Source organism: Phodopus roborovskii, unplaced genomic scaffold (assembly GCF_943737965.1).
Source record: "Phodopus roborovskii unplaced genomic scaffold, PHOROB, whole genome shotgun sequence".
Taxonomy (NCBI): Eukaryota; Metazoa; Chordata; class Mammalia; order Rodentia; family Cricetidae; genus Phodopus; species Phodopus roborovskii.
In genome coordinates, this window is record NW_026126485.1 from 19262566 (window position 1) to 19275915 (window position 13350).

At 53.9% G+C, this 13350-nt stretch overlaps 1 protein-coding gene across 4 annotated transcripts in view; it reads right to left on the bottom strand.

The window, feature by feature from the left end:
• Nucleotides 1–7975, bottom strand: part of Nfix (nuclear factor I X) — an 89488-nt gene extending 81513 nt beyond the window's left edge. For 3 of the 4 annotated variants that reach the window (XM_051194979.1, XM_051194975.1, XM_051194972.1), the window contains exon 1: nt 7787–7975. In XM_051194979.1, coding sequence (XP_051050936.1) covers nt 7787–7813 — 27 coding nt within the window. In that variant the 5' untranslated portion in view covers nt 7814–7975. The remainder of the gene's footprint in view (nt 1–7786) is intronic. The other variant, XM_051194976.1, reaches the window with a different exon arrangement.
• Between the last annotated feature and the right edge of the window lie 5375 nt (nt 7976–13350).

Here is a 13350-nt window from a genome sequence, read left to right on the forward strand (position 1 = left end):
TAGGGCAAATACTGATACTCTACAAAAGGCTTCCTCTCACTACTATTCAGCCTCCTGTGACTCCTCTTTTTTCAGGGTCAGACGTGAAGAACCAAAAGCTAAAGGGTTGGAGTGAGGGCATGGCTCATCATTAGCATTCATGAGGCCTGGGGTTCTAGTCCAGCACTGCAAAGGAACAAAGGCCAAAGATTAGAGCCCCACAAAGGTCTCAGAACTTAGCTTTGTCCAATTTCCTATTCTCTACAGCTGCTGGGCAGTGAGGGGAGGGGCCTCGGCTGCTGGATCCAGAAAACCAGCAAAGTCCTGGGCACAGATGGGCACAAGCCAGGCCAGAAAGCCAGGGCTCCAAATTCTGTCAGGACAGGTCAGGGTTGCCCAAGTAGCTCAGTCAGCCAGTGACACTGTTCCAATAAGGGTACTCTTATTTCTAACTCAGCTGTGGCTCAGTGCAAACTAATATATGGATGTCACTCTACCTAGGCTCACATGTATGTGGCAGCACATGGGACAAGGTCCAGGTCTGTGCATGACCCTGTTCTAGCCAGCCTTTTGTCTTACACGAATTATGTGTAGGTGTGTTACAGATGCCAGGCATTAGCCATACCCATGTGTTTGTAACTGAGTGTATTTGCAAGGTGGTGTTTCAGACCTTAGCACTGCTGATATTTGGGGCTGGATTGTTCTTTGTAGTGGGGTGACCTGTGCAGTATCCCTCACTTCCACCCACTCATTGCCTGTGGTACCCCTTCACGTGTGCCAACCAAATATATCTGCAGACATTTCCTGTTGGGTAAAATCGCCCTGGAAGTACTGGGCTGGGAGATATATCTCTGCCCATGTGTCCAAGAATATGCTATTGCATGTGTGTGCTCAGGCCTGTTCCTGTGTTTGGGGTGGGGGTGGGGTGTTCTCGTGTGCACTGTGTGCATGTGTTTGTGGGTTCTGTGGGTTCCTGTGTGTTGGGTGGTGCTGGTCTGAACTGTGCTTCATGGCATGTGGTTGTGTGACTATGAGTCCCTGTGCATCTCCACCCACTCGTGGCTCCCTGCCTGTCATGCGCATTGATATGCTCGGGTGCGGCTGGGTATCTGTAGGTGTCTTGGGGGGGGAGTCTCTTTGTATGTACACGTCTGTGTGTGTGCGTGTGCACACATGTTTATGCCTGATGGAGATTGGTTTGGATTGTGACTCTGTGCCCGCCTGTGCCAGCCAGTGTTTGACTTTGTGTGAGATGTACCCAGAATAGACTCCCCCACCAGATGACCGAATTGAAGCCGATATTCCCCTGGACCCACCTGCATGATTGTGCCCCTCTCCCCTGTGCTTCAGACTAAAAGTCACCTCTTGAGACATGGTGTTGAATATACCTCAGAATCGTCCCTTCCTCCAGCTTGGCTTACAGATTCAGGTGGGGATGGATAGACCTTGTTCTGGTCCGACCTATGCTAGAAATGCTGTCTTCCACTTCAGGAGACGAGCTGCGTCCCGGCAATGGAGGTGGGCACTGGCCCCTGCCCACTGCTGCCCACTACCCCTAGCTCCCCTCAGGGTGGGGTTTTGTGGATAGAAAGCTCCCCAGTGCAACCCAGATTCTGATTGGCTGCACAGAGCCGCAGTGCCCGATACCCACCTCCCCTCTCTGGCTGGCGCAGCCACATCGGTAGTGGTGGCAAATGCAACTCTGAGTTCTGGGCACAGCTGCGCCTCACAGAGGCCTGCCAGCCCCACCAGAAGCCAGACACCCCAGCTCTGTGCCCCCGACCCCTCCCTGCCCGCCTGCTCAGCCTGGCAGCATAGTCACCCTGCCCACTGTCCCCTAAGGCTGCCAGGACCAATCCCCCCTCATCCCTTCACCCTCTGGGCCTGGGCCCCCCTTGGCCAAGCCTACTTTGGGGCCCAGGCCCCTGTTAGAGGCTGCTCCCGCCCTCAGAGGGGCTCCTGAGGAGGGGGAGGTGTTGAGGAAGGGGTTGGGGGTGGGGAGCTAGCCCTTCTTCCTTTAGTGAGTGAGCCCAGAGCTGGAGCCAAAAATCGAGGAGGAGAGATATTCAGAGAGAGCCAAGACGCGTTTGGCAGGAGAGAGAGGGAGAGAGGGAGCAGGAGGGGGAGCAGAGGAGGAGGGAGAGAGGAAAGAGCTAGAGAAAGGGGGAAGGAAAGGGGACCTCAGTTTCCAAATCCGAACCCTCAGAACCTCCCAGGGATATCAAGTGGCTCTGGAGCATGAACCCCAGGGCAAGCCTGGAAATGGGGGCGCTGAGGACAATAGGAACAGTGGGCTCAGGCCCACAGAGACAGCCGTACACCCAGCTGGCCAGGCCAGGGCAGCCACAGGCAGAAGCCAAAATCAATGTACACTGAGCAGACAGAGGGAGGTCTTTGGGCTGCCCCGGCACACTGCACCTTGCCCATACAATGAGTTCCTGTCCACAACAGGCAGAGGCTCAGCAGGGCCACGATGGCCACACAACCACATGGGAAGGGACAACAGGCCAGCCTGCTTCCAGCTGCTCGGCTGGGGGACATCATGGACATCACGCATGATGCCTAGAAGCCAAGGAATGCCTGAGAGAAGGGCCATGTGGTAAGACACAACAGTCACAGGGACAAGCCCAAGATACACAATAACGTGGGGGTGGGGCTGGCACATAGAAACGCAGACTGGCATGTTGACACATACATGCTAACATGTATGTGAGCCATGAGTACATACTTAGCTGTGATTGATCTCCTTCCAGAAAAATACAGGCCAATTCTTTGTTATAAGTGGGATCTACATGTCACTGTGACACCGTCACTGAAACACAGCCAAAAGGACAGTGATAGTAACAGGTACAGTGCTACCCAAGAGCTGGACATGGCCATGCACATGCATGGTAATGCACACCCCAAGTACACTGTCATAAATACATAAGAGAGAAAGAATGTGTGACAGTCCTTAAAGTGACAAATGGAAAGGAGCACATGCATGACCATACATACAGGGGTCCATGAGGACACGGTGCCTGTAATACCACCCAGCATGCCCATCAAGATACTGGAATCTTGATAACCCTAGCGGCCTACTATAGCCATCCCTTCAACCTCAGTACCCCACACCCAGGGCTTTGGAAATAGGACATAGAGACATCCCTCCTGTTGGATCCAGCAGGACAGCAGAGACACCCATCTTGTTAGACCCCGCTTACCAGAGACAGAAGCTGCATCTCCAGTACCAAGTTAGAGAAAGTAGGTGGCCTCCTCTGCCTGCCTTGATGCAACTGGAGGGTGAATGCTGCAACACCCCAAATTCCAGCCCCATCCCTGGGGGACAGAGAATCCAAGCAGTTCAAAACATATGGAGGTCTGCAGTCCATCCAGGTTCACCCCAGAATTTTTCCCACAGCTGTCACATTCACCCACCGAGCCTGCTTGTTTCAATCACATGGTCACATAGGGTCCTGCTCTACAGTGAGTCCCCATCACAATAAATGCACATGAGAAGTGGCAATGAGGATGTTTCTAAGTCACTATCAGGATGAACCAGGTCTCTATGCCTCGTCCCACTCAGATACAGACCCATATGTGCCCACATACTCCTTATTAAGAGACACCTGGTTCTCATTAGACAGGGAAGGTCATTTCCTCATCTTATACCAGCCACCTCACCCCACTGTGAAGTCTGCCATTCTCTGCTCAGCCTATAGGACCCCAATAATAGGAAAAGAGCCCCGTCCTTCTAAATGCTTGCTTCCTCCTGTAGGCAGTAGCTAAGATTGCCACAGTGGCAAGGGGTTCCAGCCTGTGTTCTTGCCTTCATGACCATCCTTCTCTACACTGGAATGGTTCACATGATGACAACTAATACGATGACAGGGGCACTTCTCAAGCACATGTCATTTGCCCAGGATGACAGCAAGTTACATCACAGGGCCAAAAGATACATTTGCACTTCACAGACCAAGAAAACCCACCATTTTAAGTTCCAGGAGTGGGCGATGCAGAAAGGGAGCTTAAACCCACTGCTGACTAGTCCTTGACCTCCGTCCTCACAGCCTCCATCTGGCAGCCATAGAAACTACAGGAGACATTTATGTCTAGGTCAAGAACCCAGGCTCCTTCTGGGGATGTATTAACCCAGGGGAGCCATGGCTCTAAGCTCAGCCATGTCCAATATAGGAACTTCTCCCAGGACCCCAGTGTGGCCCCAAAAGTATCCAACTTGTGCTTGTTTCACTTTTCTGTTACGGGTAGGTAGGTATGTGTGGAGCCAGAGCCAGAGAGACAAGCCAGCACTTCCAGGCATGGAAGTTCACCACTGTGGTCCCGGGCTCTTGAGAGACGGAGACAGGAGGATCAGGAGTTTATCCTCTGCTACAGAGCCACTTCCAGGCCAGCCTGGGCTACATGACTTCCTGTCTCAAAAAAAGAAAAAAAATCAAACAAACAAAAAAGCAAGACTACCAAGCTAGGATCCCGTTGTCCCAGCACTCAGCAGAGGCAAGATGACCCCTGCAAGTTCAAGACCAGCCTGGGATATGTGGCAAGGCATCCATCTTAAGGAACAAATGTGACTATTAGTTCAAGAACAAAGGGCTGTCTGTACTTTACAGGAACAGAAGAGTGGCCGCAGTCAGCCAGGAAAAACTACAGACATAGGAAAGAGACATAAGACAGCTCCAGCTCACCTTCAAGTGTGTATATGTCCGTCCATGCAAGATTAAAGGTTCCATGACCACAGTAGATTGGCACAGGTACCTGTCTGAGGGTGATGCTACCTGTGTACATTCATGTGTGTCTTTGTGTGTGTTCACAATTATCTACATATTAGCATTTGTGTTCTTATGGCCAGGAGTAGGAAGACATGGGTGTGTATCTACACATATATTAGAGACCCGCTAATCACAACTTGAAAACCAAGGGCATTATGTAAAGACGTATGTTCACTGCTCACCTGTCCTTGGCTTTGTGTGCACATTTACACCTGCTGTGGCCCAGCTTGTGCTGAGGGATCCATGACTCTTGGAGCTACCAATGTTTGTGTGACATATCCACACACAGCCAGTCTTGGGGGTGATGTGTGTATGTGTTGGTGGTTATGAATACAGGCACACAGGTTGGCCTTGATGGCCATGTGACAGGGAGGTTTTCATGTCTGAGTTTACGTGGATATACATACCCCATCTCTAGGGGCACATGTGTGTTGAGCTGTATGTGAAGAGCTCTGTGTCTGGATGCCAATGTGAATACAATGTTTGTGATAGTACATGTATGTGTCTCATTTGTTGAGAGATTTACTGAGTCAACCCCATTCCTGATGTCCACCCAAGACTCAGGACAGTGGCTATAAAGGGCTTCAGTAGCTCCAGCAACTGCCCCACCAGCCGATGAATCACTGTTTCTCTTTTCTAGATGGAGATCCCCCCATCCTTCCCCTGTCGCCCCCAAGGCCCTGCTGCTCCAAGCTCTGCTCTGCTCAATCATTTATTGACTTTAAAATTGAAGCCAATCCTGGTTCGGAAAAAAAGAATAGGGAGAGAGGGTGGTGAGGGGTGGGGAAGAGAGAGGCCGAGAGCGAAATGGGGGCGGCAGGGGTGGAGGCCAGAGCCGGACCAGAGACAGGGACAGAGGGACAGCTAGATGTACAGAAAGACAGAGATGGCAAGGAACAGACAAAGGACAGAGATAGAGAAATATACAAAGAAGAAAGGAAAGGCAGCCAGCGAAAGGGGTTGTTGGAAAAGCAACGATGGGAGGCAAGCTATGGCAATAGTAAGGTTTGTGAAAACAGATGTGGCTGAAAGGCAGAGACAGCCAGACCCTGCTGACCGATGGCTGCCAAGGACCCTAAGCAAAGGGGTTTCCCTGCCCACCGTGCAGGGCTGGCAGACTGGTGAGACTGTGCCCACTCCCCTCCCAGGCAGCCTGGCGCTGCAAGATGTAACTCGCACAGATTGGAGCCCATATTCCCTTCTGGAGTGCCACAGAGCCAAGCAGAGGCCATCACCCCAATTGTGGGGGCCATCCCAGTCCCTTCATAGCCTTGTCACCAGCGTATCAGCGGCCATTTCCTCTCCAGGGGTGGGTTCTTCATTTGACCTATGGGGTGAGGAGAGGGCAAGCCCAGATGTCTGGCAAGCTTGTCTTGGAGGCTGGCTAGCAGCCTGGTAGACAAGGTGGCTGCTGGAGCATGGGGGTCTTTGTCCCACTAGGCCCCCAAACCAGCTACAAAGACCAGCAAATCACCCTGAAAGTAACCACAGCTCAGATCTAGATAGTTGAAAAGGTCCTCCTGTGGGGGACCCAATGTAAGGTAGTTGACAACTTGGAGGTACAGCCCCACACTGCTGTGATGGTCAGGTTGCCTGTTTACATCTGCAAATGTGTACACTGTGTGGGGCAGGTATGCATGGGCTCCTGCGCTGATGCACACTTGCATGTGATTTGTACTGGAAGACAGGCCATCTTCCCTGGTCGTCTGTGTTTGTGCCACACAGCCTGGCCACCACTGGCCCACAGGGGCCACACATACATCTCTAGATTCACAAACACATACTAGTACCTGGGAATACGAGAGGGCTGTGTTGTCACAACTGCGAAGAACCTGCATATACCTTTTTTCCCTTCCAAACATCTTGACATTCTCCTCACATACCTGGCCATATATATACATATGCCATGGGCATGTGCTCCCCTAAGGTGGGACACATTTAGCACTTGTCTGATAGAGCTCTGGCTTAGCAGAGAGGGCTATTAGGGACTCAAGGCTGGCCTAGAGAGCTCCCAAAGGTAGGCCTGGCCGGCAAGGCAAGGCAAAGCAAGCGACCTCCACAAATCCTCTCCACTTGCAGTCTGTCACCTGCCCTGGCCTGGTCCTGCAGGTAGCGCTGTGAGGGTCTCTCTAAGTCTGGGCCAAGCTAGCTCGTACCCTCTTAGAGCTTGGAGTCAGGGCTGGGAAGAGTGGGGTGGCAGACCAGGCATGCTCCAGGCCTCAGCCTCCGCTACACTGCGCAGGGAACTTCGCTGGAGGCGGGACGCGTTCTCGCACTCGCGCTCGCGCTCCCGCAGCACGCCAAGGTCGGCGCTGCTGTGCCAGAGGCTGACCCGACGGCTGATCCCAACGGGGTCGGCCAGTGTGTCCACCGCTGCTCCCGCCCTTCCCGCCTGCGGGTGGCCGGACGGGATTCCCTGGGATACTTCCAGGTCCACACTGCCGCGGTCCAGGTCTCTGAGACCGGAAAGTTTGCACGGAGGAAAGTTTGGGGCCGGGGAGCCGCGTCTGCAAACGTCCAGGATCCTCAGAGAGGCGCGGCCCGGGCTGGCAGCACGCCCGTCCCTCCCTCCCCTCCCCTGCCCCTCCGAAATTTGGGAGCCCCGCCATTTTCTCAGCCCCGCTCCCATGCGAGGCCTGAACAAAGACTTTGGGGAGACGCCCGGGCCGCTCGGGGCACCCCAGCCGTGCGCAGAGCGGCTGCCCGCACGCCCGCTACTGCCACCCCGGGGGCCGCCGCGCCGCGCCGCGCTCAGGGAACGCCGCCCGCCCGCCCGCCCGCGCTCCCCGGCGCCCCGGGGCCACTCTGCCTCCTGCCGCCGTGTCACCCTGCCTGCCCGCGCCTGCCACCACGCCGCACAGCCGCGCAGCAGCAGGGGTCCGCTGTCCGCCGCGCCCCGCCGCGCGCACTCGCCCCCCTCGCCCACTCTCCACGCACTCCCGCCGCGCGCCCCAGGGCAGCGCCCCGCGCCCCGCCCGCAGCCCGCGCTCCTGCGGGACCCCGGCCCGGCCCTCCCGGGGCGCGGGGGCGGCGGCCGGTACCTGGGTGAGGCAGTACGGGGAGTACATCGCTGGGCGCCCGGGCGCGAGCGCGGAGGCCGGCCGCGGCGAGGACAGGCCCGGCAGGCGGCGTCGCGCTGGCTGGCACTCGGGCTCCGGCTCCGCTGCTCCGGCCTCCGCCGCGCGGCGCCCGCCCGGCCCGCGGCCCCGCTCGGCCCACTGCCGCTCCGCGCTCACAGGCTCGGCCCCGCGGGCTCCGGGCCGCCGCCGCGCTCGCCGCTGCCTCTCGCGTCCGCCGCCGCCGCCGCCGCGCGTCTACTCCATGCCGCCGCCGCTCGGCCGGTCGCCCTCGCCCGCCACCGCCGCCGCCGCCGCCGCCGCCGCGCTGTGAAAGTGAAAGTTTAGACAAAGTTTGGAAGCGGCGCACTCCGGGGAGAGGGAGCGGGCGGGCGGCGCGGGCGGGAGGAGGGGCGCGGGGAGGGGCGGGCGGGGCGGGTGAGCGCGGCCGGCGCGCACACACATGCACACACGCGCGCACACACACACACACACACACACACATACACACACACGCGCGCGGGGACGCACACCGACACGGCCGCCCCGACACGTGCTGGTCGGCGTTCGGGCGCCGACACACGCTGACACACAGCAGGGCTTGGACGGGCACAAATGTCATGGAGGAACATAGGGCCTATTCCTCATGGAGTCACACCAGACAGCGGTGCACACTGGGCACAGAAACAACCAAGATCCACACACCACCTACTGTCACATGTCGTCCGAATGCAGATCAATGCTGAGAGCCACACTAACATACATACACGCGTGCCACGCATGTTCCTGCAGACTGACACATGTACAGTCACACAACCATACCTTGTCACACTCCAGACACACAAGGGCACACCAACACACAGTCAAGCCAAAATATCTTGGCAGGAAGCTGTGGCAATCCACCCCAGACACAGGGTGACACTAATGAAAAGGATGCACTGATACACTGGAACCCCACACAAAGGACACAAAGTGTCACTGTACAGGGGCACACACATCACACATTGTGTTACCCAGATACACCCCAGGCCTAGGGCATGCTGATCTACAATCCTGATAGGCAAACCTTAAAGACTCTTCTAAGTATCACACATGCACACACGCGTGCGTGTGCGCGCACACACACACACACACACACACACACAGCTTCATATGTCTCTCCTACCCTTGCACGTGCCCTGAGCTCCAGCCCCTGTTGCAGGCCCAGGACTCCCCACTTCCACTGCAGATGGGAATGAGGTGGGTGGGTTGGCATATGTCAGAAGCCACAACAGAAAGAGTATGAGTGAATGCAGACCAGTGCCCCCTCCTCCTTCCCTTCCCCTCCCCTCCACACGGGGGGGGGGGGCGCTACATAGTTTGAGACTGGCTTTGCCTGTGTAGTGAGACCCTATTTCAAAAAACAAACAAGAAAACAACAGAGGGAGAAAGGAAAAACCTTCACAGAGAGGCAGGGGAGGAAGAAGGGGGTCAGAGGGGTAGCTAGGTACTGGAAACCCTGGAGTAGGGCACTAAGAACCCTTGGGTGACCCCAGGCTGGGTGAGGAGGCTTTGCCTGTAGTCCCCAGGCAGCTCCTGACAAAGCAGAACTCCTTCCTACTACCAGGTGCAGCCAGCACCTTGTTAGCCTCCTGGGCCAAGAAGCTGCGGCAATTCTTAGCAATTCATTGACTGCTGGGGGTGGTATAGGTGCCCAGGTATATGTGGGTGGGTGTGTAGGGGCTAGCAGGCATGAGCATGTGTACGTATAAATGTCCCTGAATGCTATGCTCCTTGCCCCAAAACCTCTGAGATAGAGTGACAGGATGGTGTGGAATTGAGCAAGGCCAATTTTTTGTGCTCAGTGTATTCTGAGTAGTGACATGGGTGTGGCTGTACTCATGAAGGTGTCTGTGAGTCAGCAAAGGTATCTTCCACTCCCTATGCCAAGCACTGGGACATAGCGGGAAATGGGACAGGGAGTCTTAGTGTGACAGGATGTGAGGCTACAGGACACCTGGGTGAGTGTGTCAGCACTGACCAAATATGTCAGTGTGGCCACCTTGGATATCTGTAACATTGTTTCCCTATGCCCCTGGTGTGCATCACCAGCACATGAGTGTGACTACTTGTGAACAGGCCTTCCATGCATGTTTCCTCCTATGGGTCCCAGTCAGTGGAAAAGACTTGATGTACCAGAGTGGGTCAGGGATGGGGGTCTATGTGTGTCAGCCCATGCCAGTAAGTGTATGTAAGACCATATCAAGGTGTGTCAGACCATGCTAACATGCCTGACTGGATTATGAGTGTGTATGTGTGTGCATCAGGCATCAGGCATTGGATGTCTGTCTTTGTCAGGTATGGTCCTATGTGTTAGCCCATGTCTGTGTGAATGTATCCATGTGTTCCAAGCTCAAGGTCATCTTGTCTACACAGCCCACAGCAATGTGCATGGTCAGCGTGTGTCAGGTATGTTTCCATGTGTGTCAGTGAGTATGCGCTGATGTGTGTGTGAGGCCATATTTGTGCTTCGGTGTCTATGTATGTGAAAACAATATAGGACTGGGATGTGGTTGATGAAAGGCTTTCCTAGCTTCCATTCCCAGTACTCCATGACCAGTCCTGGTGGCAAGCACTGGTGTCCAACATCCTGGAGAGAAAGGCAGGAAGATCAGAAGTTCAAGGTCATTCTTGTCTACACAGCAAGCTGGAGCTGGGCCCAGCCTGGGCTATACGAGACCCTATCTCAAAAGCCAAAATAGTGTGCATATATATGTACACATGTGCATACCCATATATACACACACACACACACACACACACACACACACACACATATATATATATATATATATATATGTGCACTCACAAGGGAAGGGCTGTCTGTCTATGGTCAGTATGCTTGCCTGATGACGACATCAGCCTAGATGCATCTGTTTTACTAGCCAGATATGTGTGCCTGTGTGTCAGGAAGCAGGGGCTTCTGTGCCTGAAGTCATCTGGGGATGTAATATGGCTGTCATTCCCGCTTGGGGCCATAGGCCCTGGGATCCCGTCCATTGCTCCAGGCCTGCCCTTGCACTCACAGTGGCTGCCTGTGTGGCAAGGATGCAAGGCCCTGGCAGAGGGAGGGAATTGATATGTCCTTAAAAATTCAAGGGCTTCTGGTAAACAGAAACTTTTAACACCCGGTTAAAGTTTCAGGGCTGCCACAGAGGAGGGGGAGGGGCTCCAAGACAGGAGGGAGGTGGAAAGTGAGGGGGCTCTATGGGGCTAGGGGTGTAGTGAGAGCCTGGGGCTGGGAAGGACTGCTGGAAGGAAGAGGGGATTGGGGGACTAAAGAGAAGAATAGCTCCAAAAAAAGGGGAGCCCAGAGAGGCTGTGCTGTCTGCAGGACAGATGGACCAAGGAGGGGCCAGGACTGAGCAAATCCAGGATCTGAGTGGCTGGGAAAAGAGATAGAGAGGTAGGACTTTCTTTGGTGTGTGTGTGGGGGGGGGTTAACTCCTTCATACACAGAAGATTCCTGCACACACATATAACATACTATCAACTCTTCACACACATATTACACAATGTCAACCTTTCACAGATGCACAATAAATAACATGAACCCTACACACAGCACATATCAATATTTTACAGACTTACAAAACAACATCAACACTCCATACACATACATTCATACAACACACAAGACAATATCAACCCCTCACACACACACAAACACCCGACAATATCAACCCTGCACACACGTATACTGCACAATATCAATCCTGTGCACAAATACACATGCACAACATTAACCCCTCACACACACACCTCACACGCACCAGACAACATCAACCCTTTACACACACATACTGCACAGTATCAACTCTGCAAACACATACACTAGACAAAATGAACCCATCACACAAACACACATGCACATCAACCCTTTAGACACATATGCCACGTTATCAATCCTGCCCATACACTGGACAATGTCAACCCTGTACACACACGCACACACATACACCACACACACACTCTTCACACTGCACAACAGCCTTTTACACTCACACCCCACACAACCCTCATACACAAACACCATACATTAATCCTCCTTTCACACCCCTTTCATTTGCACACGCACACTCTAGTCTTCATTTGCACACAGCACCCATTTTGTACTCCCACCCCCCCACCTGTCACTCACACACCAATGCTATATTCACACACATGGCCATTCTGGTCTCAAACACCCCCAACGACATCCATCCCTGCACTCCGCTCTTTCACTATGTAAACACAGCCCATTCCTTTACACACATGCATAATGTACACCTTTTCATCTAGACACACGGTACCATCATACACACACTCTCTCTCTTCCATCTTCACACACACACACGGTCCATCCTTTCATCCACTCACACACAACACTCCTATTTCCATCCATACACTGAAACTCACACCATAACACCTCCCTGTGTTCACATTACATCATTTTTCTTAGGTTCACACACCATGTCCATCTACACCCACAGAACCCAAGCTCTTGCCCTTATAGTCACACATATTTGCATCCATCTTACCCCACACTCCTACCCCATCCTTGATACTGAGTGCACCCACACACATACACAGATACAGAGTCACCATGTTCTGAGCCTTCACAGCTGGCAGCTGGAGGAGGGTGTTTCTCTCAGGGAAGCAGAATAGCCCAGCCTTCCTGTCTCCCAGAACCCAGATCTGAGGGCACACCTGGCCCTGAAGAAATTGAGAAGGAGGGGGCACTACCAGGGGGCTGGGCACAGCTGGGGTGTCACAACTGGAATCCCCCACATTCCTCCTTGCCAGCTGCCCACCTGGCTACAGCTGGCAGCAGGTGTGTTCTTCCCATGCAGGTGTTGGAGAGTGAGAAGCAAGCTCATGGCATTGCCTGCCAGGATGCCGGCAGTAGTGGGGGAGGGATGGCTTAAACATCTGGGCTTCATCAGCCACATCCTAGGCTACAGAAGGTGGGGCTGGGCAATAGTGAGCTCCACTCTGTTTGGCAGCTGGGTGGGCCTCTTGGGAAGGTAGGTACACACCCAGCACAGAAGATAAGCAAGGATCTCAATTGTGGGTGCTGTCAGGTAAAGAGAAAGAGGTACTCTGGTTCCTCCTGGAAAGATGGGGACCCCTCTTCACAATCTAATCTAATGACCAGCCTGACAGGCAGGGTCACCCCTGGTCTCTGAGGGACTGCTGTTGTGCCCACTTCTTTGGGCTGGGAACTCTGAGTTGTGGCTGAGTGTGAGGAATCATGGATTCCCCACTTCTGAGATACAGATGAAATCTGTTGCCAGACCATGTTGTTGACCTGTCTAGAATCTCACCATTACACTCACCGAGTACCATGGAAACACACATAGCCAGACATAAAAAAAAAAAAAAAAAAAAAAAAAAAACCAGATGGGCATGGGACATAGCTCAGCTGACAAAGGGCTGGGCTAGTGGACATTAAGCCCTATGTTCCATTTCCAGCACCACATAAAACAGGCATGGAGATTATTTTGTCATCTCAGCACTTGGGAAGTTGA